Here is a 20,664-nt window from a genome sequence, read left to right as displayed (position 1 = left end):
TCCGCTCGGGGGCGTGGCCTTACATAGGGCCCCACTTCCTCTTCAGCCAATGAGCGTCTCTGAACCGTTCCGCGCCGCTCCGGCCTCTGGCCAGGGGGTATGTCACGTGACCAATTTAGTCTCAACGCTCCCTCTGCCCCGCCCCCCATAAGTGCGGTTGAGATGCGAAAGAGGTCTTTTCTATCCTATGATTGGCCAGAGAGATTAGATTGTCACGGAGGCTGTTGAATGAGGCGGGGCCGCTCTTAAAGGGACGGAGGAAAATCCATCAGGTTTTGAAAGGGCTTTGTCGAGGGAAGCTGGGGCAGTTTGAGCCCACGTGTTTGGTCCCCCCACCGCAGGCAAGTCCTTCCGGCCTCTCAAACGCCCATTTTCAAATGCCACCGTCTCGGACTTCCCACAGTGTTCTCTTTCCACCGTCCTCTGGAGTTGTTTGCAAAAGTGCTGCGTCTCCCCCACCAGACAGCATCTCTTGGGAGTCGGAGTCAAGTGATTCCATTCTGACCAACCATCTGTGCCCGTATTAAACACTGGGTTTGGAATCCGGCCGACCTGAGTTGGAATCAAGTATTGCCACTTCAGCTCTCTGGAGTTCACTCAGTTGACCCCTCTGTAAAAATGGGGGACGAATTCCTGTCTTGCCAGAGTCACAGGGCTTCCGTGGGGCTTGGAAGAAAACTCTGTGGCAACCCTTTTATAAATGTGAGGAGCTGGGCACATCTAAGTTTTTAAAATACAATTATAAGCAAGGTCACATTCATTCATTCATTCATTCATTCAACAGCTAATATTTCTGCGTGCCAGCCCTTTGGCTGGACATGGGAGCACAGTGGTGGACAAGGTACTACATGTTTAAGATACTTAAACATAATCTTGTGTGATATTGCTCTAATGGGGTAAACTCAGGAATGTGGGCAATACCAAATACAGCGGTCCCTCGCTATATCGCGGTTCACTTATTGTGGCCTCACTGTATCATGGGATTTTAGAAAATATTGTATTTAATTATTTATCGCAGATTTTTCGCTGTATCGCAAGATCTTGCGGTACTGTATACGTATGTTGTTAAAGCTACGTAGGTTTAAGAGTGTAGAATAAATGTAAGGTTCCTACTTCGCGGGGGGGTTGTCTGGAACGCAATACCCGCGATAAGTGAGGGAATACGTGTACCTGGGCTCCCATGGGCGGTGAGAGACTCGCGAAAGAAAGGGACATCCAAAGGGAAGACTAAGCGAGAATTAACTGGACAGAAAGGAGGGGAAGGAGTTCCAGAAACAGCATGGAATATGCCCCAGAGGCAAGAGAGAATCTAGTACCTTTGATTCAAAGTGGCAGAGAGAGTGGCAGCCGATGAGCCAGGGAAGAGGGAGCCAGAGCAAAGGAGAATTGGCTACACCACTGGACTGCCTGGGTTTTGGGCTAAAATCCACCACTTCCTTCCCTGTGACCTTGGGCAAATCACTTAACTTCTCTAAACCTCAGCTTCCTCACCCTTAAAATGAGGAGGAGGATGGTTTCTGAGCTGTTATGAGACTCTTAGGTGGTTATTCACTTAAAAGTTCTCAGTACTGTGCCTGGCATGGGCTCAGGACAGTTTGGTAATTGCTATGAGAAAAACTGCAATCTTCAAGTGGAAAGCTAGAATTGAAACAGACGGGGCAGCTATAAGGTCAGCACTCTCTCCCCTTTATTCTATTGTGTTTTTCTTCCTAGGACCTGCTACCTGACATATTACAAATTTGTCGGCCCAAGAGGAGATGGGCCCTGTTTTGTTCACTGCTGCATCCCTGCTGCCTAGAACAGTGCCTGGTACATACTAGGTGCTAAAAAAAAGATTTTACCCTTGACCAAACCTGAGTCAGCCCCTCTGAGCCCACTGCTCAACTAGACTCAACCTTGGGCTTCCATCTCCATCCCTGTAGAAACATTCTGGCAAGAATCCTGCTGAGTCAGTTTAGCAAAAAAATAAAAAGAAAACCCAACCTTGGTATCTGATCATCCTCTATATAGAGTTCCCTTCTTCTCCACCCTCCATATCTTATCACCCTGGCCTGTCTTCAGCAAGAATCCCGCCATCCTTGATGCTTCCTCTTAGCCTCTTAGTCATTTTCCATCCACTGGCCCCACCCTGCTCCTTGGCTATAAATCTCCACTTGACTTTACTGTATCTGGAGTTGAGCCTGATCTGTCTCCCATACTGCAACCCTGCACTGTGTTAGTCTCTCTTGAATAGTCTTCTTTACCATCTTTAATACGTATCATGAATACTTTTTTCTTTAACAGTGCTCAATTTTAGTTATTGAGTGAATGAATATATAACTATATTGATATGTGCCTGTTGAAAGATAATATGGCTGGATGCTGATTGAATAAATGATACGGCAAGTATAGACAGACACTGGTAAATAAGTCGATGATCAATATGGATGAGTAGAAACACACAGTGAACACAGAAATATACAAGAGACATGAAGGTGATGATGGCTCCATATACACAATAATTCAGATCAGTGGTTTTGAAGCCGGAGTGCACATTTAAATTGCCTGCAAGCTTTACAGAACTCCACTGCCTGGGCCCCATCCACACTGAAAGAACCTGGGCTGGGAATGGGACCAGGATCTGGGTTATCACCAAACCGGTAGGTGACTCAAGGCTCAGCCTGCACAGACAGGCCGGTGTAGGTGATGAGGAACTGGCGTAAGTGTAGGGCAATAAAGCCAGGCGTCCAGGGGACAGAATCAGGGAGGAGAGAGTACCAGTTCAGCAGCAGAGCTCTCCACAAGTTTAAAAAGACGAATCCTAGAGGTTGAGAGCAAGGAGAGGGGGAGACAGGCAATTCATTAGCCCCGTCTGAAGCCTCCCGGAAGGGGGCACGTGCCAGCAGGCCATTGCCCTGCCTGTCTGGGACTGTGAGAAGCACATGCCCATTCTCCAGTCCTTTCTCCACCTGAGCAGAACGGAACCTCTCCTCTTCTCTTCCCTTCCTTCCTGAAACCCCTTCGTACACCCTCCCCAACTTTGGGGACCTAAAGCACCTGGTGGGGGAACAAACAGCCGTTTCCAGCAGTGGCCCCCAGCTGGCCTGTCCTCTAGCTCGGTTGTTTTTAGTGTCGCCAAGATCAAGAGCAGAAGAGGAAAGGGTGCTGGGCAGAGGTCAAGGTGGTGATGGGGACAGTGAGAGGCGCAGAGAGACCCAGGGCAAAGGCGGTCGAGAAGCAGGGGGACAGAGAGGCCAGGCGGACGAGGGGCCGCAAACGGACAAAGGTAGACGAAGAGGCACCTACGGGCGAGGGGCGAAGAGGCGGGGAAGTGGGAGACGCCCGCCAGGCGGCGTGAGAAGGCGACAGGGGGCAGCAGCCCGCAGAGCGAGCCGGCCCGGCAGCCCCGCCCGGTCCCGGAGGCCCCGCCCCCGCCCCCCCGCGCCCCACCCTGCGCGCTCCTGGCGGCTGGGCTGCGGCGGCCGCGGGCGGGAGGACAGGCGCCCGGGCAGCAGGTGGGCGGGGTGCGGGCCGGCGAGGGCCCGCGGCGGCAGGGGCGGGGGGCGCCAGGCTGCGCGCGGGGGGCCGGGCGCGGCCGGCCGAGTGGTGCGCCATGGACTTCAACATGAAGAAGCTGGCGTCGGACGCGGGCATCTTCTTCACTCGGGCGGTGCAGGTGAGGCCGTGCGTCCTGGGCCCCGCGCGGCCGGCTCCCGAGGCCCGGATGTGGGGCGGGCCCGGAGCACCCCTGCGGCAGAGCCCGGGGAGCGCGGGAGCAGCCCCTTGACGCTGCTGCCCGCTTCCCCGCTGCGCGGACGCCTGGCCCCCCGCCACGTCCCCCGCCGGTTTTGCGCTGCCCAAGAGGGAGAAGGCTCCGGGCGGCCGGCCACACTGGCCGCACCCTCGGCGTGGCCCTGCTGCCTGTGGGGGAAGTATCAGCGTTCATCGTCTCGACCGGCTGGGTTACCCCGCTGCCCAGGCGCCTGCCCAGGGCCCGGCGGGGGCTCCTCCGAGGAGGGGAGAGGGCACCAAGCGGTGCCTGCCTCCCTGCCCTTGTCCAGCAGGGACTCTGGCACCCGGCAGGCCTTTGGAGGCCTGAGTTCCAGGCCCGAGGGCTCCTGCGTCCCCTGCGATCCCTTTTCTGAGCCTCAGTTCTCTGCCCCTGTGCAATGGGCTAGGACGAGGATTCCCACAGGTCCCTTTTACACACTTGGAGAGTCAGCCCGGAAGCCAGAGGCTCCGGCGATTTCCTTGTTGCTCCCTGGGAGGCCTGTTTCCTCCTATTTCCCCAGGCATGGGGGATGGGGAGAGGGCTGAGGTCTGGCTGGGTACCTTGGGAAGCTGTCCAGGCCAGTAATGCTGGGGTTGGAACCAGTCCTACCCACTGGGAGGCCGAGAAAGGAACTGAGGCAGCCGAATGTGCTGGTGAAGACCTGGGGTCAGCTGTGGGCATGGATGCTCCCTCCTGTGACCCTGAGGAAGAGACTTTACCTCTCTGGGTGTCAGTTTCTCAATCTGAAAAGTGGGATCAGCAACTCCTCCCTCCCTGGGGCGGATGTGAGAGCTCCCTGGCACTTTGCATGTGTGAGCTCCCGAAAGGCAAGCTCACTGTTGATGTTAATGCTGTTGGTAGTACACTTGTGCAGCATGTGACCTTGGGCACGTCACTTCTTTCGAAGCCTCAACGTCTCCTTCCATCAGTCTGGTGTAACACCAGTCTGCTCCCAGGACTTTCTGTCCTCCCAGTGCCCTGGGAACAGGTTTGGTGTCTGTCCTTACCTTGTTTGTTCTCTGGAGGGGCCCAGCCCCAGTCTCTGGGAAGCCCATGTGGCCGTGTTTACTAGAAAGCACAGTGTCCCGTTGAGGACTGGTTGCTCCGTGTTTCAAGCCCTGCGGGTGACTCCGGCCCCGGTGGGGGTGCCAGGACCCCAGAGCCCCAGGGACAGACCCGGTGCATCCGAAAGACGGGGAATCCTTCCCCAGTGTTGGTATAGCAACCGTGTTATCTCACACATCTGGGAAGAACCTGATCTGGTTTCCTGCCACCATGGGGCCCTGGCACCTGACTTGGCCAGCACCTGCAGAGCCTGGGCATCAGGAGGCTTGGGCCCTGCGGCTTTGCTTCGCTGGGTGGGGGCAGGCCCACCGGGTGGCCCCTAGGGGAGTGGGAGCCAGCGCCCAGGCCCCAGCCTTCAGGGTGGAGGAGGGAGCTGGGAGCTTTATAAATAGAGGCTTTCTCTGGCTCTGCACGCCCACCCCCTGCTGCTGCCATGTTGCAGGGAGCAGTCTTGGACTGCAGACCTCAGCTTCAGAAGCACCAGGCTCTTCCCCTTGGCAGGAAGGGGGCAGGGTGGCAGGCCAGAAGAGAGAGGGGCCTGAAAAGTGAACTGAGCAGGACAGGACACTCAGGGGACCTGCCCGAGGCCTGTCTGCCCTGGGATGGGAGTCAACCAGGAGGGATGGGCGTGGGGGTTCAGTATCAGCATATGGGCAGCTCCTCTGTGTAGGTCCCGGAACATGCTGGGTAAGCGCTCAGCCCTTCTACGTACCAGGGACACCTTTAAGAGCTTCACTTCACCCCACTCCGTCTGGTAGGGACCCGGACCTGGGCTCTTGGGGGTAGGTTGGGTAGTTCCTGGGATGGCTTCCTAGTCCCCGAACTCTGCCTTGAAAGTCAGGAGGGGTTTGTGAAGTTGGTGCAGGTGGTGGGAACAGCCCAGCTAAGGGCCCGGAGGCAGGAAAGCCTAAGGCGGATCTGAGTGACATGCCCGTGGGGGTGGGAGGGGCTGTGGAAAGGATAATACTGATGTGCTCAATGATAAGTGTGGTGCAGTAATAGTAAGAGCAGTGGGAGGGGTAATAATTTAAAAAGTCAGGGAGGCGGGGGCCTCATTCTTCTCCCAGCCAGGCAGCAGTAGATGTGTGATGGATGCCCAAGAAGTTGGGAAAGCCTGGTAGGACGCCGAACCTGGGTGGACGTGCAGTGTGAGGGACGGGTGGCCATGAAGCTTGGTGGGGAGGGCTAATGTTAACTTTGGTAAGGCAGGTGCATGTCACCTAGACTCAGGTGACTGGTACCGCTGGGGTAAGGAGGTCCCTAGGTAGCTCCTGAGAGCCAAGGAGTAACATGAGGGAGGAGGCCTTTTATCGATGGTAACGATGATGATGATGATCACACCTGCTGACAGCTGTCAGACCTGTACTGTGTGCCGGCCACAGAGCAAGGCACCTTCCAAATATTCAGAGTTAGGTCTTGCTATCCCCATTCTCCAGGCTGGAAACCAGGCCTCTCTGAGCCTCAGTTTCCTCATCTGGAAAATGGGGCTAATGCCACAGCTTCGAACAGGTGGGTGAGGCAGGCCTGTTCAGGGCCTGGCTCTGGGAGGCCTCAGATTAACGAAGGTGAGGAGCGGGAGGGACCGGGGGAGGTCAGAGGAGGCCAGGGGCAGCTGGTCCCCGGTGGGCCGGTCCCTGGCGGGGAGCTCAGGCTCTGACTGTGGCCTGCCCAGCCCTGCGGGGAGAAACTGAAGCCCTGTTGCATAATTGATGGCCGCCTGCAGCAGCCTGATCAGCCTGCAGGTCTATTGGTGGCGGCCTCCCGTTCCCTTCAGCTGGAGCTGCCCTTGGTCTCGATAATTTATTTTGCCAAATAGTCTGGGAAGGGCCTCTAGGCTACGAAGACCCTGACTCCAGCACAGTCTGCTCCTGGCTCGGCCTCAGTGGCGTCATCTGTGAAATGGGAAACTTGACCTCAGAAGCCTTTGGAGTTATGGGTGGGTCATCACTATGAAGCCCTTAGCACAAGCTTTGGCCACAGAGACGGTCAGCTGTATCTGGTATTATTACCAATCATATTCCTGTGATGCTCACCTTTTTGCTGTTCGGCCTTGGCCTTGAGCAGGTTCTTGCCCCTGGCCGGAGAGGGCCTTTGCATCCCTGTTTGGAAGATGGACATATTTGTCCAAGGACCTTTCTGGAGCAGCAGGCCTGGGACATGGGCTGGTTTCTGGCTGTTGCTCGGCGGCCCACCAACAGCTCTCACGGGGAACAGTGTGACATCCTGGTCCCCGCCTGGCCCTGGTGTGGGGCTGCCAAGCTTTCTGGGCTCAGCATTGGCTCTGATGGGCTGGCGGTATTCCCCGTCCTCCACACCAGGCGACCGGGGGCCAGCCATGCGGGCCTCCTCCCACGCAGTCCTTGCTTCCCAGCCATCTCTCCTCCCATCAGCTCTTAGCAGCAGCAGGAGCACCTCACATTGCTCACCGACTCCCCGCCAGACTGGCCTGCGCGTCTCCCCCACGTCTTCCTCCTCGGTGCTCACAACCTAGGAAGGGGGTGGTGTTACTTACTACCCTCATTTTTCAGCTCAGGAGACTGATGCTTAGAGAGGCAGGGCCACTTGCCCGAGGTCACATGACTCATCAGTAGCAGAACTGAGACTTGAATCAGGTCCCTCTGATTCTGAAACCGCTCCCTCCCCAGGCGCTCCCAGCCCCCCACTGAGCTGCCTGATAACCCCAGAACTTGCTCTGCACCGTTTGTTCCATGAGCGCTTTCTACCAATTTCTTTCCTGCAGAGTCAGACTCTGAGGACCCTTTGCAGTGGGTTCCCAAGGGTTTCTTATCCCTCTAAGTTGTATACCAGATTTAAAAAAAATTTTTTTTTTTAAATCCTCACCCTAGGACATTTCTTCATTGCTTTTAGAGAGCGAGGAAGGGAGGGGGCGAGAGAGAGAAATCATAGATGTGAGAGCGAAACATTACTTGGTTGCCTTCTGGTATGTTCCGCAGCTGGGGATTGAACCTGCAACCTGGGTATGTGCCCTGACCAGGAAGCGAACCCATGGCCTTTCGGTCTGTGGGATGACGCTCCAACTCACTGAGCCACACAAGCCAGGACTATATGCCAGATTTTGTACAAATGTGCTTTTGGCGGGGAAAGGGTCTATACCTTCAACTGGATTTCTGAAAGAAGCCAAGATCCCCAAACTCTGGTTTAGTCACCTCATTTCACAGAGGTGCAGACTGAGGCCAAGAGCAGGGCCCTAACTTCATCAGGCTTACAGAGCAAGTTTCTTGACCTTGGTGCCTGGGTTGCAGCTAATGGGGAGGGGTCGGTGGCTGGGGCAGGAGCAGTCCTCCCTTCCTCCTCCTGAGCCCTTCCTGTCCCTGGGCCCCCCGCCCCCACAGTTCACAGAGGAGAAATTTGGCCAGGCCGAGAAAACCGAGCTTGATGCCCACTTCGAGAACCTTCTGGCCCGGGCAGACAGCACCAAGAACTGGACGGAGAAAATCCTGAGGCAGACGGAGGTGCTTCTGCAGCCCAACCCTAGTGAGTGGACGGACTGGGGCGAGGCCGGGAAGCTAGTGGCTGAGGCTTGCAGGTGGGACTGGGGGGGGTGAGATGGGACTGAGGCTGGTGGGGCTAATGGGTGCTGTGGGGGGGGGGGCAGTGAGAGAAAACAGGAGTTGGTGCTGGGCTCTAAGGTGCGTCCTCGGGGCAGTGGAAATGCTAAGTTTTGCACAGAAGACGTGAAGAAATGCCTGGAAACTGAAACACACTTGGAATAAGAGTCAGGAAGAACACCAGCTGGGTTATCTGAGAGGCGGCAGTGGGGCCCAGAGACGGGAGAGGGCTTGCCCAGCGTCACGCCGCAGCACAGAGCAGCAGAAGCAAACCGCAGCAGAGCCTGGGGAACCGGGGCGTCAGGGCGGAAATGCGGGGCTGCCTGTCAGTCTGCTCTGTGTGGGCCCAGGGTTCATACGTGTGCCATGCTCTGCGAATCCACAGTGGGATGAAGGAGACGTGGCGGGCCTTGACTTCTGGCCGTCACCGCCAGCCCTGGGACCTGGGGCAGGCATTTTGTGTCTCTGAGCTGTGGCTTCCTCCTCTCTGGAGTGAAGGGATTCAACAGGGTTGAGGGCCAGTCTCATAGGAGTGGGCGCCAGCAAGAAACTATTCTGGAGGTCACCAGGCCGCTGCGGGCCGACCCTGCTCTCGGTCTGTTCCTACCACCTTGGCTTTCGTCCTTGGGTTGGACCGAAGAGCCCTGTGCCTTGGCGTCTGTCTCCCCGCAGGTGCCCGCGTGGAGGAGTTCCTGTATGAGAAGCTGGACAGGAAAGTGCCCTCAAGGGTCACCAACGGGGAGCTGCTGGCTCAGTACATGGCAGAGGCGGCCAGTGAGCTGGGCTCCACCACTCCCTATGGTGAGCCGGCCCCACAGCGGCTGGGCGGTGGGCAGCGGGCCGCGGATGGCGCGGTCTCTCCCTCTCCAGTCACCCCCCGCCCCCCCGTCCCTGCTCCCACACAGATAATACCTGAATTATTCATTCTCATTGTGCAAACCTCAGACAGTGGAGAGGAAAGTAGAGCAAGAAGGGTGGTCTCTCTTATCCAGTTTGGTTGGGGTGCAGCTTGTAATGGGATCACAGTGTATCTGCTCTGCAGCTGCGTCCTAACCTTGGCGTTGCGTTACAGACATCCGTTCACAGTGGCGCCTGCAGAGGCACCTCGGGGCTTCGTTCTTAATTTGTAAAACCTTTTCTTGAGGTATAATTGACTTACCATAAACTGCACCTGTTTTGAATGTGAAATCCAATGATTTTTTTTTTTTTGTAAATTTGTTGTATAAACATCCCTCCAGTCCAACTTAAAGAACATTTTTGTCATCTGCAAAGAAACCCCTTGTGTCTACTTACAGTCAGTCTCCACTCCCAGCCCCAGCTGACCACTGCTGTGCCTTGTGCTATAAATTAGCCTGGCCTCGATGTTCCCTATAAAGGGAATCAGGCAATACATTGTGCTTTGTATCTGACTTCTTCACTTAGCGCAAGCGCACTGCCTTTGAGGTTCGTCTCTGTTACAGCGCGTTGTAGGATTTCACTCCTTTTTACTGCTGAGTAGTATTTCAGCATATGAATATACCACATTTCTTTATCTGTTCCCCGTTTAAGAGACATTTGGGTTATTTCCCTGTAAACACTTGGCATACAAACCTTTGTGAAGACGTACGTTTTCACGTCTCCTGGGTATATACCTAGAAATGGAATTGCTGGGTCATGTGCTAAATTTAAGTTTTTAAGAAATTACCAAACTTTTCCGAAGTGGCTGTGAGATTTTATATTTCCACAAGCAGGGTGGTGTTACATTTCCAGACGTTTGTGGATTTCCTACACTTACTTCTGTTATTTATTTCTAATTTAATTACATTTTGATCAAAGAACATACTTGTATGATTTTAATCCTTTCAAACTTATTCAGGCTACTACCCCAGAGCTGGAGCTCAGAGAGACTGAGTCTGAGCAGGGGATTTAGGTTGTGGGTTCTTTAAGAGGAACTGCTTGGGGCTCCAGAAGTTTCTCCCACTGACACAATTCCTGCTGGTTTTTGCAGCCAGAAGTTGTGGGGACTTACCTTCCTGGCACTGGAACCCTGGGCAGGGGGGCCTGGTGTGGGGCTGGGACTCCTTGCTCCCAAGATGTCCCTCCTGAATGTTTATTCACCACACGTGGGTGAGGGACCAGCGTGTTCTGCATCTGTGCCCGTCCTACCAGTCTGGGTGGATGTGGTTTCTTTAATTCCGTAGTTATCAGACTTCCATTCAGCTCGATTTCTGATGGTTCTGAGTGATGGTGGTTTTAGCTGTAATTTTGATGTGGTTGTGCAAGGAGGTGAGCCATGTTTATCTATGCCGCCATCGTGACCGGAAGTCTCCCTTTGAAACTTATTAAGAGTTGTTTGTGGCTTACAATGTGGTCTCTCCTGGAGAATGTTTGGTGTTCACTTGCGAATATTGCATATTACGGTGTTGTTGGGTAGAGTCTGTAGCGGTGTCGGTGAGGACTGATTGGCTGGTAGTGCCGTTCAGGTTTTCTGAATCCCTGCCGATTTTGTCTTACTGTCCTGTTCGTTATTAAGCGTATTGGGGTCTCCCACTGTCTCTCTTCAGCTGTCCGCGTCTGTCTTCAGTCTGTCAGTGTTTGCTTCATATATTTTGGAGCTCTGTTGTTAGGTCTGTGTGTTTATATTGTATATTTTCCTGATGAATGGACTCATTTTTTTGGCATTTTGTTTTTAATTTAAGAAAAAATTTTTTAAAGATTTTATTTATTTTTTAGAGAGAGTGGAAGGGAGGGAGAAAGAGCGGGAGAGAAACATCAGTGTGTGGTGGCCTCTTGTATGCCCTGACTGGGAACTGAACTAGTGACCCTTTGGTTCACAGGCTGGCCCTCAATCCACTGAGCCACACCAGCCGGGACTTTTTGGTATATCTTTATAAATTTTTTAAAATATTTTATTTGCTGATTTTTAGAGGGAGGGAAGGGATGGAGAAAGAGAAGGAGACAATCATCGATGTGCGAGAGATAAATAAATTGGTTGGCTCTCGCACACCCCCAACTGGGGACCTGGCCCACAACCCAGGCCTGTGCCCTGACTGGGAATCGAATGGGCGACCTTTCTGTTTACAGGCCGGCAATCAATCTGGCAAGCAACACCAGCCAAGGCTTGACTCGTTTTTGTAACACACTGCTCTTCATCTCTACTGACATTTTTTTTTTTGTCTTTGAATCCATTTTATCTGATAGTAGTGTAGCCACTCTTGTTCTCTGTGGTTACCGTCTGCATGGTACTGTAGACCGTTTTCGGCCCATTTATGTCTTTGAAGTTCAAAGTGTCTCTTACATACGGCATATATTTGGATCTTTATTAAAAATCCAGTCTGACAATCTTTGCCTTCTGAATGGAGTATTTAATTCTTTTACATCGAATGTTGATGTGGTTGGAGTTACATATGCAATTTTGTTACTGTATCCCTGGTCATTTTTGTTCATCTTTCTTTACTGCCTTCTTTTGTGTTAAATAGGTGTATTCTAACCTAACTTTTAAATTTTTGTGTTTTTTTTTTTTTTTACTTAAAAATGGTTTCTTAGTGGTTTTACAACAGTGAATTACAGTTTGCATTTTAACTTATCACAGTATGCCCCGGAGTAATACTAACTTAACATGAGTAAACTATAGGATCTTTGTTCCAGTATGACTCCATTCCTTCCCTCTTCCTTTGTGCTGTTATCATCATACATGTTGCATCTTCATATCTTGTAGACCCAATAATGCAATATTATAACTATTGTTTTATGCAATTGCCTTTTAAATCAGTTAAAAAAATTATATATTTTTATAGTAGTCTACATAATTACTTTTAATGGTACTCTGTTTCTTTCCTTTCTTTTTTTTTCTGACTTGAGAGAGAGAGAGAGAGAGACATCGATTTGCTATTCCACTTATTCATGCACTCATTGGTTGATTCTTGTATGTGCCCTGACAGGGGATTGAACCCACAACCTTGGCGTATCAGGACGACACTCTAACCAACTGAGCTACCAGCCAAGGTCTCATTAGCTTTCTTTTTAACATTTGTAATAACTTAGTTTTTTTCCTGCTAAGTCTAACATATGGGCCTCCTTGGAGACAGTATCTATGATTACTTTTTTCCCTGTGTAATGACCATACTTACCTGTTTCCTTGCACGTTTCATAATATTTTGTTGAATCTGGACATTGTAGATACATAGCAGCTCTGGATTCTGGCCTCCCTGGGGGTTGTTACTGCCGTTTGTTTGTTGAGAGACTTGCCTGAGCTCGTCGTATAGAGTCTGTGTCCCCTGCACTATGCAGCTAGTGATGTCCCGGCCTTTTCGTATTTAAGCCTGGCTTCCTAGGGGTAGCTGCTAGGGCAGCCAGTGCCTGGCAGGGACTGTGCTTAACCTTGCACCCTTCAGGCTTCACTCGTGCATTTGCCAGTGGGCTGGGCACGCTTTCGAAGCAGCTTACGCTTCTGTCTGCCCCCGTTCACTTGGTGGGTGTGCAAAGCATCCTGCTTAGCCGGGGATGAGTAGGCAGCGGGGGTTCTCTCCAGGCTTTCCTGGGCGAGCCGCACCCAGGCGTACCCTCCCAGACCACCGGAGGTATCCGGCAGTTTGCCAGGGGCCACTGTAACAGTCTCGTGTCCCTGATCTGCTGTCGCATTTCTGGCATGTCTGTTGCTTGTTTCAGCCAGCTTTCCAGTGTGACCAATGCTTCTCGGTTTGTTGTTTGCCTTCTGTCAATTTCCGGAGCCTAGGAATGGTGGTTTTTGACAACTCTGTCCAGTTTCATTTATTGCTCTTTGGGGAGAGGATTTGCTGTACTCTTTTCTCTGTCATTCCTACCCCCACCCCCCCCCGGCCCAATCTTTTTAGTGGCAGTGTGACGTCCCTTTTGACGGTCCCGCTATTTCTTTGTCAGTCCCAGTTGATGGATATGTAGACCGTGCCCGCGTTTTCCCAGGCCAGCCAGTCTACACTCAGCACCCTTGGGTTCGCCTCTTCAGCACCTCTCTTTCCGAGCTGCCCGCTACTTCCTGGGGCCAGAGCACCCTCAGCCTGATCCTTCTTCTCACCTTGACTCTGTCCTCAGGGAAGACGCTGATCAAGGTGGCAGAAACCGAAAAGCGCCTGGGAGCTGCAGAGCGGGATTTTATCCACGCAGCCTCCATCAACTTCCTCACGCCCCTTCGCAACTTCCTGGAAGGGGACTGGAAGACAATCTCGGTGAGGGACCTGGGGCCACCGCCTCCTCGTCACCATGGCAGCCCTTCCCTCAGAGCCGCTGAGCAAGGCTCTCCTCCCGGGTTGGGAACTCAGTATTCCTGGGGCCTCCCCAGCCGTGGCTCTTGTGGGCTGAGTTACTCAGAGTGGATGACCTTCCTTCTCTGGGCCTCAGTTTCCCTGTCTTGACCAGCTGGCCCAGGCTCTCCCATGGCGGCCCAGCATCTCACTGTTCCCTGTTCCCTACCTGCAGAAGGAGAGGCGGCTCCTCCAAAACAGGCGTCTAGACTTGGATGCCTGCAAAGCGCGACTGAAGAAGGCCAAGGCCGCGGAAGCCAAAGCCACGGTGGGTGTCCCTGCCGGCCCCCCGCCCCCCGCTGTGGGGGTGCTGCAGGGGCCTGCTGTTGGCATGACCTGTCTCCCCTGTTCTTGTCTGGAGAGGCCTGGCTGCGGGTGCTGGTCTGGGCTGGCCACTTCAGGTCACACCTTTATGCCCCTGCCCCCAAGGGAACCCGACAGCCCAGAGCTCTGGGTCCCAGGGCTGATGTTTATGGGGTGGGCCAACCAGCAGTGCCCCCGACCAGTGCTCTCGGCAGCCTCTCTGGACAGACACAGTTGGAGTTTCTCGTGTGCCCTCGCCCGCCCTCCCTGGATGCTCGGCTCTGTTTCCGGCTCTGCCAGGGCACGGCTTCTCCTTACTAACTCCCACAGCCACCGCAGCTGCGCCGGGCCCAGCCGCCCTTGCTCAGGTCCCCTGCGATGGCGTGAGGACCCCGGAGCGGGACTGCCTGCTTGCTCAGGAGCATGTCTGAGGGGCCCCTTCCGGTAGCCCCAGGAGCCTTGGATAGGGGTTCCCCCTTCACTCTGCTCACTGCAGCCTGGTCTGCCTGGATGCGCCAGTGGGATGCAGCGTGGGACCGAGTCATCGGGGCTAGGCCAGGGCGGGCAGCTGAGCACACCCTCGGCGTGCCGGGCTGCTCGTGGGTGCAGGGTCTGAAGGCCTCTGCACACCCGAGGGGGCAGTCCCCCACCTAGGGTGTGCCAGGAGACCTGTGCTTGCCGAGGAAGGCCAGGCCCCGCCCAGGTGCCCAGCAGCTGCTCGTGAGAGTTCCGGCCCCAAACCCTCCGTGGTGCCCGCTCACGGTGACCGCATGGGGCAGTGGAGCCCGGACCTGCACTGCCTCCAGCAAGAGCCATGGACAGGGTCTTAGCTCATCTGGGGGTGTGGGGTCCAGGGTGGAGGCGGGGGCTCAGCCACTGGAGTCTTGTTCGGGTTGGGTAGAGGACCTGTGGCCATTGGGCTGACCTTACCAAGTCACCTGGGCAGGACGACCTCCCTGCCCCTCTGGAATAACTTGGCCAGACTAAGCGTTTCCTCCATAAGCCAGGCCAGGAGAGCCCTTCCTTAGTCACTGGAGTGGCATGGCCTCTGCTCTAGTTGGTTGGCCCAGATGACCTCAGGTTTCTGGGTTCGTGCAGGATCCCCTTCTCCAGAGCTGGGACCTGAGCAGCCCGGGTACAGAGTCCCAGGGGACTTGAGCCCGGCGGTTCACTGCCTCGTCCCTACCCCTTCTAAACACACGCACGCGAACCAGGACACCCTCCGGAGGGCAGGCTATGTGTGTCATCTGCCCATCTGGCTAGGGTCCCCTCCTGCTGGGGCCCGGGGGGCCTGATCACGCCTGCGCTCTGGACTCACTAACTCTTTGTTTTTGTTCCTTTCCGTTCTGCTTTGGGTAACTTGGCTCAGTATGAGGGAGATGTGAGTATACCTGCCCCACGTGCTGTGCTGCTTCTGGTTTGCCCACCTGGCCTGGGGCCCACAGTGCTGTGGCTGGCCCGGGGCACGTCCTCGAGGCCTTTTGCAAGCAGCTGGTCTCCCCATCAGAGCCTCTGCCATGGGTAGACTCTTTTGGGGGGATGCCAGGCATTGGAGCCTGAGAGTCAGCTTTTTGCAAATATTGAAAGCCTGTCACTCTGTCCATCCATGCATCCATCTGTCCACCGTTGTGGGGGAGGGGCCTTGTTCTCGCTACCTGAGCGAGACGTGTGAGAGATTCTGGGACGGAGAAAGCTGTGGGGGCCGGATTTATTTGGAAAGACTGGGTCTAACTGGGGCTTCTCCCTGGGGGTCCAGGGAGCAGTCGGCCTTGACTCCTGGGCCGGGGCTGGATCCAGTCTGCGGCTTGCCCAGAGGCAAGGGCTGTGATCACAGCCACAGGCTGTCTCCCTGTCACATCTCATTTCCTGGCCTCCCCAGCGTGTCCACCCTGACTTGGTCTTTGTCTTCACTCTCCCCGTCTCTAAGCCCGCCTCCTCTCCAGGGGGTGGGGGTGGGAAGAGGGTCCGTGCTGTGTTGGTCTGCAGCCTCCTGTCCCTGGGGCCAGGGGCTCCTGGTACTGCTCTGTGGGAGACTCGGGGACAGCCTCCTGGCCCCAGCCCAGCTCCGGCCCTCTGTGACCCCTCTCCCCCCATGAACTCTGTTCCCACTAGACGGTGCCTGACTTTCAGGAGACTAGACCTCGTAATTACATTCTCTCGGCCAGCGCCTCCGCGGTAAGCGCCCCCACCCTCCCCCGGGCCTCTCCCGACCCCTCCATACCTTGGGGTCTGCTGCACAGCAGACGGGAGCCAGAGGTTTCTAAGGCAGGGGCACCGCACATCTGGTTGGGCCAGTCCCAGGAGCTCCGTCCACCTGCCCGTCCCTGTGCCCCGTGACTATGTGACTGGCCTCGCTTCTCCCTACAAGATACAGAAGGCGGAGCCCAGACCACATGCCCTGAGCAGGGTGGCGAACCTAGGACAGCAGCCACCCCGTCTCCAGTGGGTCTGAGAGTGTGCCCGTCCCCCCAGAGCAGGCACTGACCCCACCCCCACTCACCATCATGACCGCCTGGCCCTGCCCCGAATTCACAGGCCCTTAAAGACAGGCGACAGGGATGGCGTGGGTCATCCAGCTGCGCTGGTAGCACACATGCTAGGTGTCGCAGGAGGGAGGGGCCTTGAGGATGAGCAGGGAGAGTAAGAAGCAGCCTGTGCTGGAACCCGGGGGTCTGAGACCAGGGTGCGCCCTGGCCGGGTGGGTGGGACGGGGTCAGGAGGAAAGGCTTGATAGCTTTTCTTTCTCCAGCGACGCTGAGCTACCTGGCGATTACCGTTTAGTTTGGGAAATAGGCCGATCACACGGATCCCATCAGTCATGCCTGTCACAACCGCTGCTGTGCCTTTTTCTGCCTTTCCTCTGTCCTTGCATTTCCCCCATGGGTGGCGTCCTCCCGCATAGACCCTCTGGCTCTTCACCTGTCACAAGCATGTTGCCGTGTGTATTCATGCGGTTGTTCGGTGGCTGGGCCATCATCCCTCGGGGGCGTCAGCCTCAGCTTAGTCCACTGGGCCCTGTTGCCAGGCACCCTACGTCTGCTTGTGGAGGTGGCTTCCCGAGATGCGGCTTCCTGACCAGCACCGTGGCGAGACCCCTTTACCCACAGGGCGGGTCTTCATCACCAGGTGGCATTCCCGCAGTGCAGAGGACAAATGGGTCTCCTTAGTTGTGGTGGGAGGAGGCGTCTGTCTTCTCCAGACTCTGGAGCACATTTCCTGTCTCCCTCCTGAGGCCGAGTGGAAGGAGAAATGTCCTGGAGGGTGGCGACCACCCTGGTTCTTTCTTTGCTCTTGAACCCCAGTGTGTGCCTCTGACACGAGGCCACCTCCTGCCGAAGGACAGAAAGGTTCGCCGACTGGCCCAGGGTCACATGGTCCTGCCTCTTGACCTGGCAGCCTTAGCTCAGTGTCAGGGTGGCTCTGGGGGACAGTCTGTCTCCCTTGAGACCCTAGTCAGTGCCTGGGGGCTTACACAACAGGAGAAACGCAAGCAGGACTTTCCAGCTGGCTGTCCCCCCCTCCCTGCATGTGGCATGTTGGATTGGACTGTGATTGAAGGTGCCCCTCTCACCAGGCCTCAGCCCATCCTCAGCTCTGGGTTGGGTTTGGGGGAGAGATGGGGAGGGGAGGGGTGCGGAGAGGTTGGGGGTCTCGAGCTGGGGCAGGGCACGGGCTCTGGGGGTTTAGCTGCGCTGCTCCCCTGCTTGCTGTCCCTTGCTGACCAGTGCCCCCTCCCTCCCCTGCTCACCGGCCCTGTTGTGGTCCCTGCAGCTCTGGAATGATGAGGTGGACAAGGTGAGTGGGGCTGGGGGGCTTGGGGGAGAGGCTGGAAGGCAGTGGGAAGCGGGAGGCCGGGCACAGCTGTGGCCGCAGGGCTCAGATTGTTTCTGGTTCTGGGTGTGCCCCCTCCCCCACCCCCACTGCCCACTGGGGCTGCTGTGGGAGACCACCTCTACAGTGGGTCCCCCAGAGGCGATTGTGGGTGGGATTTTCCCATGGTGGGTGGTGGTAGCTGGGCAAGTGTGGGTACAGCCCTTGCGGGTCTGTCTCTGTGACTGCTCTCAGGGAGCTGGACTGGGGGGGTCTAGGCAGGGCTGCCGCTCCTCCGTGGGCAGCACTCTAGGCCTGAAGTTGGGCGGGAAGTGCACCCCTGCCACCCGATGTCTGTCTGCATCCCCACGGGGAAGTGACATCTGCCAGGGCGGGGAGAAGGCCACTCCTGGGCAGGCCTTGGCGCAGGAGGTGATGGGAGGGAAGCTGGGGCGACGGTTCCTCTCACTCGCACCCCCTCTTCCCAGTCTGAGCAGGAGCTCCGAGTGGCCCAGACGGAGTTTGACCGGCAGGCAGAGGTGACCCGTCTCCTGCTGGAGGGAATCAGTAGCACTCACGTGAGTCTTGTGCCCACTTCCTCCGTTTTTCACTCTTTCTTGTCACTGTTCATGTCCCCACCAGACTGGGTCCATAGTGAGGTGTGAATGAGCCTGGATCTCAGAAGCAGGTGGGGAGGGTATTGCTTGAGCTCGTGGTCCACAAGCGGGGGAATTTAGTCTTGAGAGCAAGTCCCGAAGAGCGGGATCCTCTCTCCTGTCAAGGAGCAGGAGGTGGGGGCAGAAGCCACCGGAATGCTGCGCCAGGGTCGGCAGAAGGCAGGGCGGGAAGGGAGTGCGTCCCCCCGACACGCCCCCCAGCCCGTCACCTCTGGCCTCTTGCTCACAGGTGAACCACCTTCGCTGCCTCCATGAGTTCGTCGAGGCTCAGACAGCTTACTATGCGCAGTGCTACCGCCACATGCTGGACTTACAGAAACAGCTGGGCAGGTGCCCGCTGGGGTCCCCTAGCTCCCGGGCCCACTGAGCAGCCCAGCCTCCCTGGGGCGAGAACTTTCTCCCGAGCCAGAGCACCCCATGGTGCACAAGGGCGGGTTGGAGGGTGCCAACTGAGGCCCTGCCCAGAGCCCTCTCTGGTGGGCCATCACACCCTCTCTGGGTAACAGTGAGGGCGCTGGTCTTGGGGACCTCTGAGCGGTGTCTCGAGTGTGGGGTGGGAGGTGTCGGGGGCAGGGCCCGGAGCTTCTCACTTTGCCCTTGCTTCGCTTTTCCCTTCATGCTGCCAGCTCCCAGGGAGCCATGTAAGTAGCCGGGTCTCCTGGCCTCTGTGGTGGGACCCCCTGGTGTTCTGGGGGCACACGGGACTGGACATGGATCCTGGCTACTGAAATGTGTCCCCTTCACTGCAGATTTCCAGGCACCTTCGTGGGCACCACAGAGCCCGCCTCCCCGCCCCTCAGCAGCACCTCGCCCACCACCACCGCGGCCGCCATGCCTGTAGAGCCGACTGTGGCGGGCCTAGCCCCTCCAGGGGAGGCCGCGCTCTGCCTGGAGGAGGTGGCTCCACCCGCCAGTGGAACCCGCAAGGCCCGGGTCCTCTACGACTACGAGGCAGCTGACAGCAGTGAGCTGGCCCTGCTGGCTGATGAGGTGGGTCTGGGTGCCACACGGGTGGCAGGAAAGGACTGGCTCAGGCGCACTCCAGAGCCTGAACCGGGAGCGTTGGGCCTGCAGACCCCACACCACTGCCTACGTCTCGGCGGGGCCCTGGGGGTGGAGCTAAGACCAGGGGATTACTTGGGGCGCTGTGGAACAGGCGAGGGAGGTGGTGAGCGTATCGCAGTGGGATCACGACTCTGTCCCCATTTATTCCTGGGCCAGCTCCGCCCTACCCAGCCAGAGTGTGACCTTCCCTCTCTGCCTTCCTCTTCAGCTCATCACTGTCTACAGCCTGCCTGGCATGGACCCTGACTGGCTCATTGGCGAGAGGGGCAACAAGAAGGGCAAGGTCCCTGTCACCTACTTGGAACTGCTCAGCTAAGCAGGACCCCTCCCAGGCCGCTGCTTGTTCTGGCCTGGGCAGGAGGATGGGTGCAGCCCTGCCATTTGTCTTGTCTGTTGGTGACCTAGCTGCTCAGGGTGGGGAGATGAACCCCTTCCTGCCCCGGTCATCAGCTGGGAGGGGCCTCAGAGGCTGAATGTTCCCGGCCCCTCCCCCAGCCCTGCTTCTGACCTGGTTCTGGAGCCCTCCATCCTGCTTGCGTCCCCTGAGCACCCCAGTCCTCCCGGCTCTTCTCAGGAGGGAGGGGCTGGCTGCAGCCTCCGCACTCAGCATCTCAGCCTGTGGGGGGTCAACGTGGAGGGCCCGAGGAAGCCCTGGGGTTCCACCCTTGGCAAAGAGCGCGCCTGCCTTTTAGTTGCCAAAAGCAGCAAAGCGGGAAGGGCAGGCGGGCTGTGGCAGGCCCCGGGGCCGGGACGCTGTCACTTCTGGGTGAACGGGAGCAGAGAGCCTGGCTGGAGCGGCGGGGCCGGGCCACTGAGCGGCATCCCCAGGTGCTACCTACCCCTCCCCTCACGCCCTGGAGCTCAAGCCAAGTATGGCGGCTGCACCTGCACCTCTCCACACTCACTTTTTAACTGGTCTTTTTACTCTGCCTGTCTGCTTTGCTCTCCGGCCGGTGACCAATAATAAACCATCCTTTGTGTGCACGCTGCCTGTGCTCCTGTCTGGGCTTGTGGACCTCCCAGGCCGTCCGTGAGAGTGCGGAGGGGAGACCTCGCATTTGCTCCATTCCTTCACTCGGTGCGGTGATGCACAAAATGCTGTGGGCCCCCTCCCGGGAGCAGCGGGGCAGAGGGGAAGGAAGGTTCTTTAAAGCACCACCCATAGC

General features: G+C 56.5%; 1 protein-coding gene across 5 annotated transcripts; it reads left to right on the top strand.

The window, feature by feature from the left end:
- The first annotated feature begins 3,506 nt into the window (after positions 1-3,506).
- SH3GLB2 (SH3 domain containing GRB2 like, endophilin B2) lies at positions 3,507-20,482 on the top strand. Of its 5 annotated transcripts, XM_090274858.1 has the most exons (12): positions 3,508-3,655; positions 8,170-8,311; positions 9,058-9,186; positions 13,435-13,568; positions 13,819-13,911; positions 16,059-16,121; positions 17,718-17,741; positions 18,245-18,334; positions 18,663-18,763; positions 19,060-19,074; positions 19,183-19,423; positions 19,707-20,482. In XM_090274858.1, exons 1-12 carry the CDS (start codon positions 3,593-3,595, stop codon positions 19,812-19,814), a joined length of 1,203 nt encoding a protein of 400 aa, XP_090130984.1. In that variant the 5' UTR covers positions 3,508-3,592; the 3' UTR covers positions 19,815-20,482. The 5 variants fall into 5 exon arrangements, with proteins under 5 accessions (XP_090130986.1, XP_090130989.1, XP_090130984.1 ...); XM_090274860.1 differs by lacking the exon at positions 16,059-16,121 and having other exon boundaries at positions 3,507-3,655; XM_090274859.1 differs by lacking the exon at positions 19,060-19,074 and having other exon boundaries at positions 3,509-3,655.
- Positions 20,483-20,664: the final 182 nt, after the last annotated feature.

This window comes from Furipterus horrens, unplaced genomic scaffold (assembly GCF_987537825.1).
Source record: "Furipterus horrens unplaced genomic scaffold, mFurHor1.1.pri manual_scaffold_4, whole genome shotgun sequence".
Classification (NCBI taxonomy): Eukaryota; Metazoa; Chordata; class Mammalia; order Chiroptera; family Furipteridae; genus Furipterus; species Furipterus horrens.
The sequence above is the reverse complement of the archived record's forward strand: the minus strand, read 5'-3'. Positions and strand labels throughout refer to the sequence as shown.

Bases quoted from the DNA above. Each gene is read 5' to 3' on its own strand.
- SH3GLB2 (XM_090274858.1), top strand. From the start codon at position 3,593: ATGGACTTCAACATGAAGAAGCTGGCGTCGGACGCGGGCATCTTCTTC. The intron at 17,742-18,244 runs GTGAGTGGGGCT...CCCTCTTCCCAG, and splicing joins GGAATGATGAGGTGGACAAG to TCTGAGCAGGAGCTCCGAGT. The intron at 18,335-18,662 runs GTGAGTCTTGTG...TCTTGCTCACAG, and splicing joins AGGGAATCAGTAGCACTCAC to GTGAACCACCTTCGCTGCCT.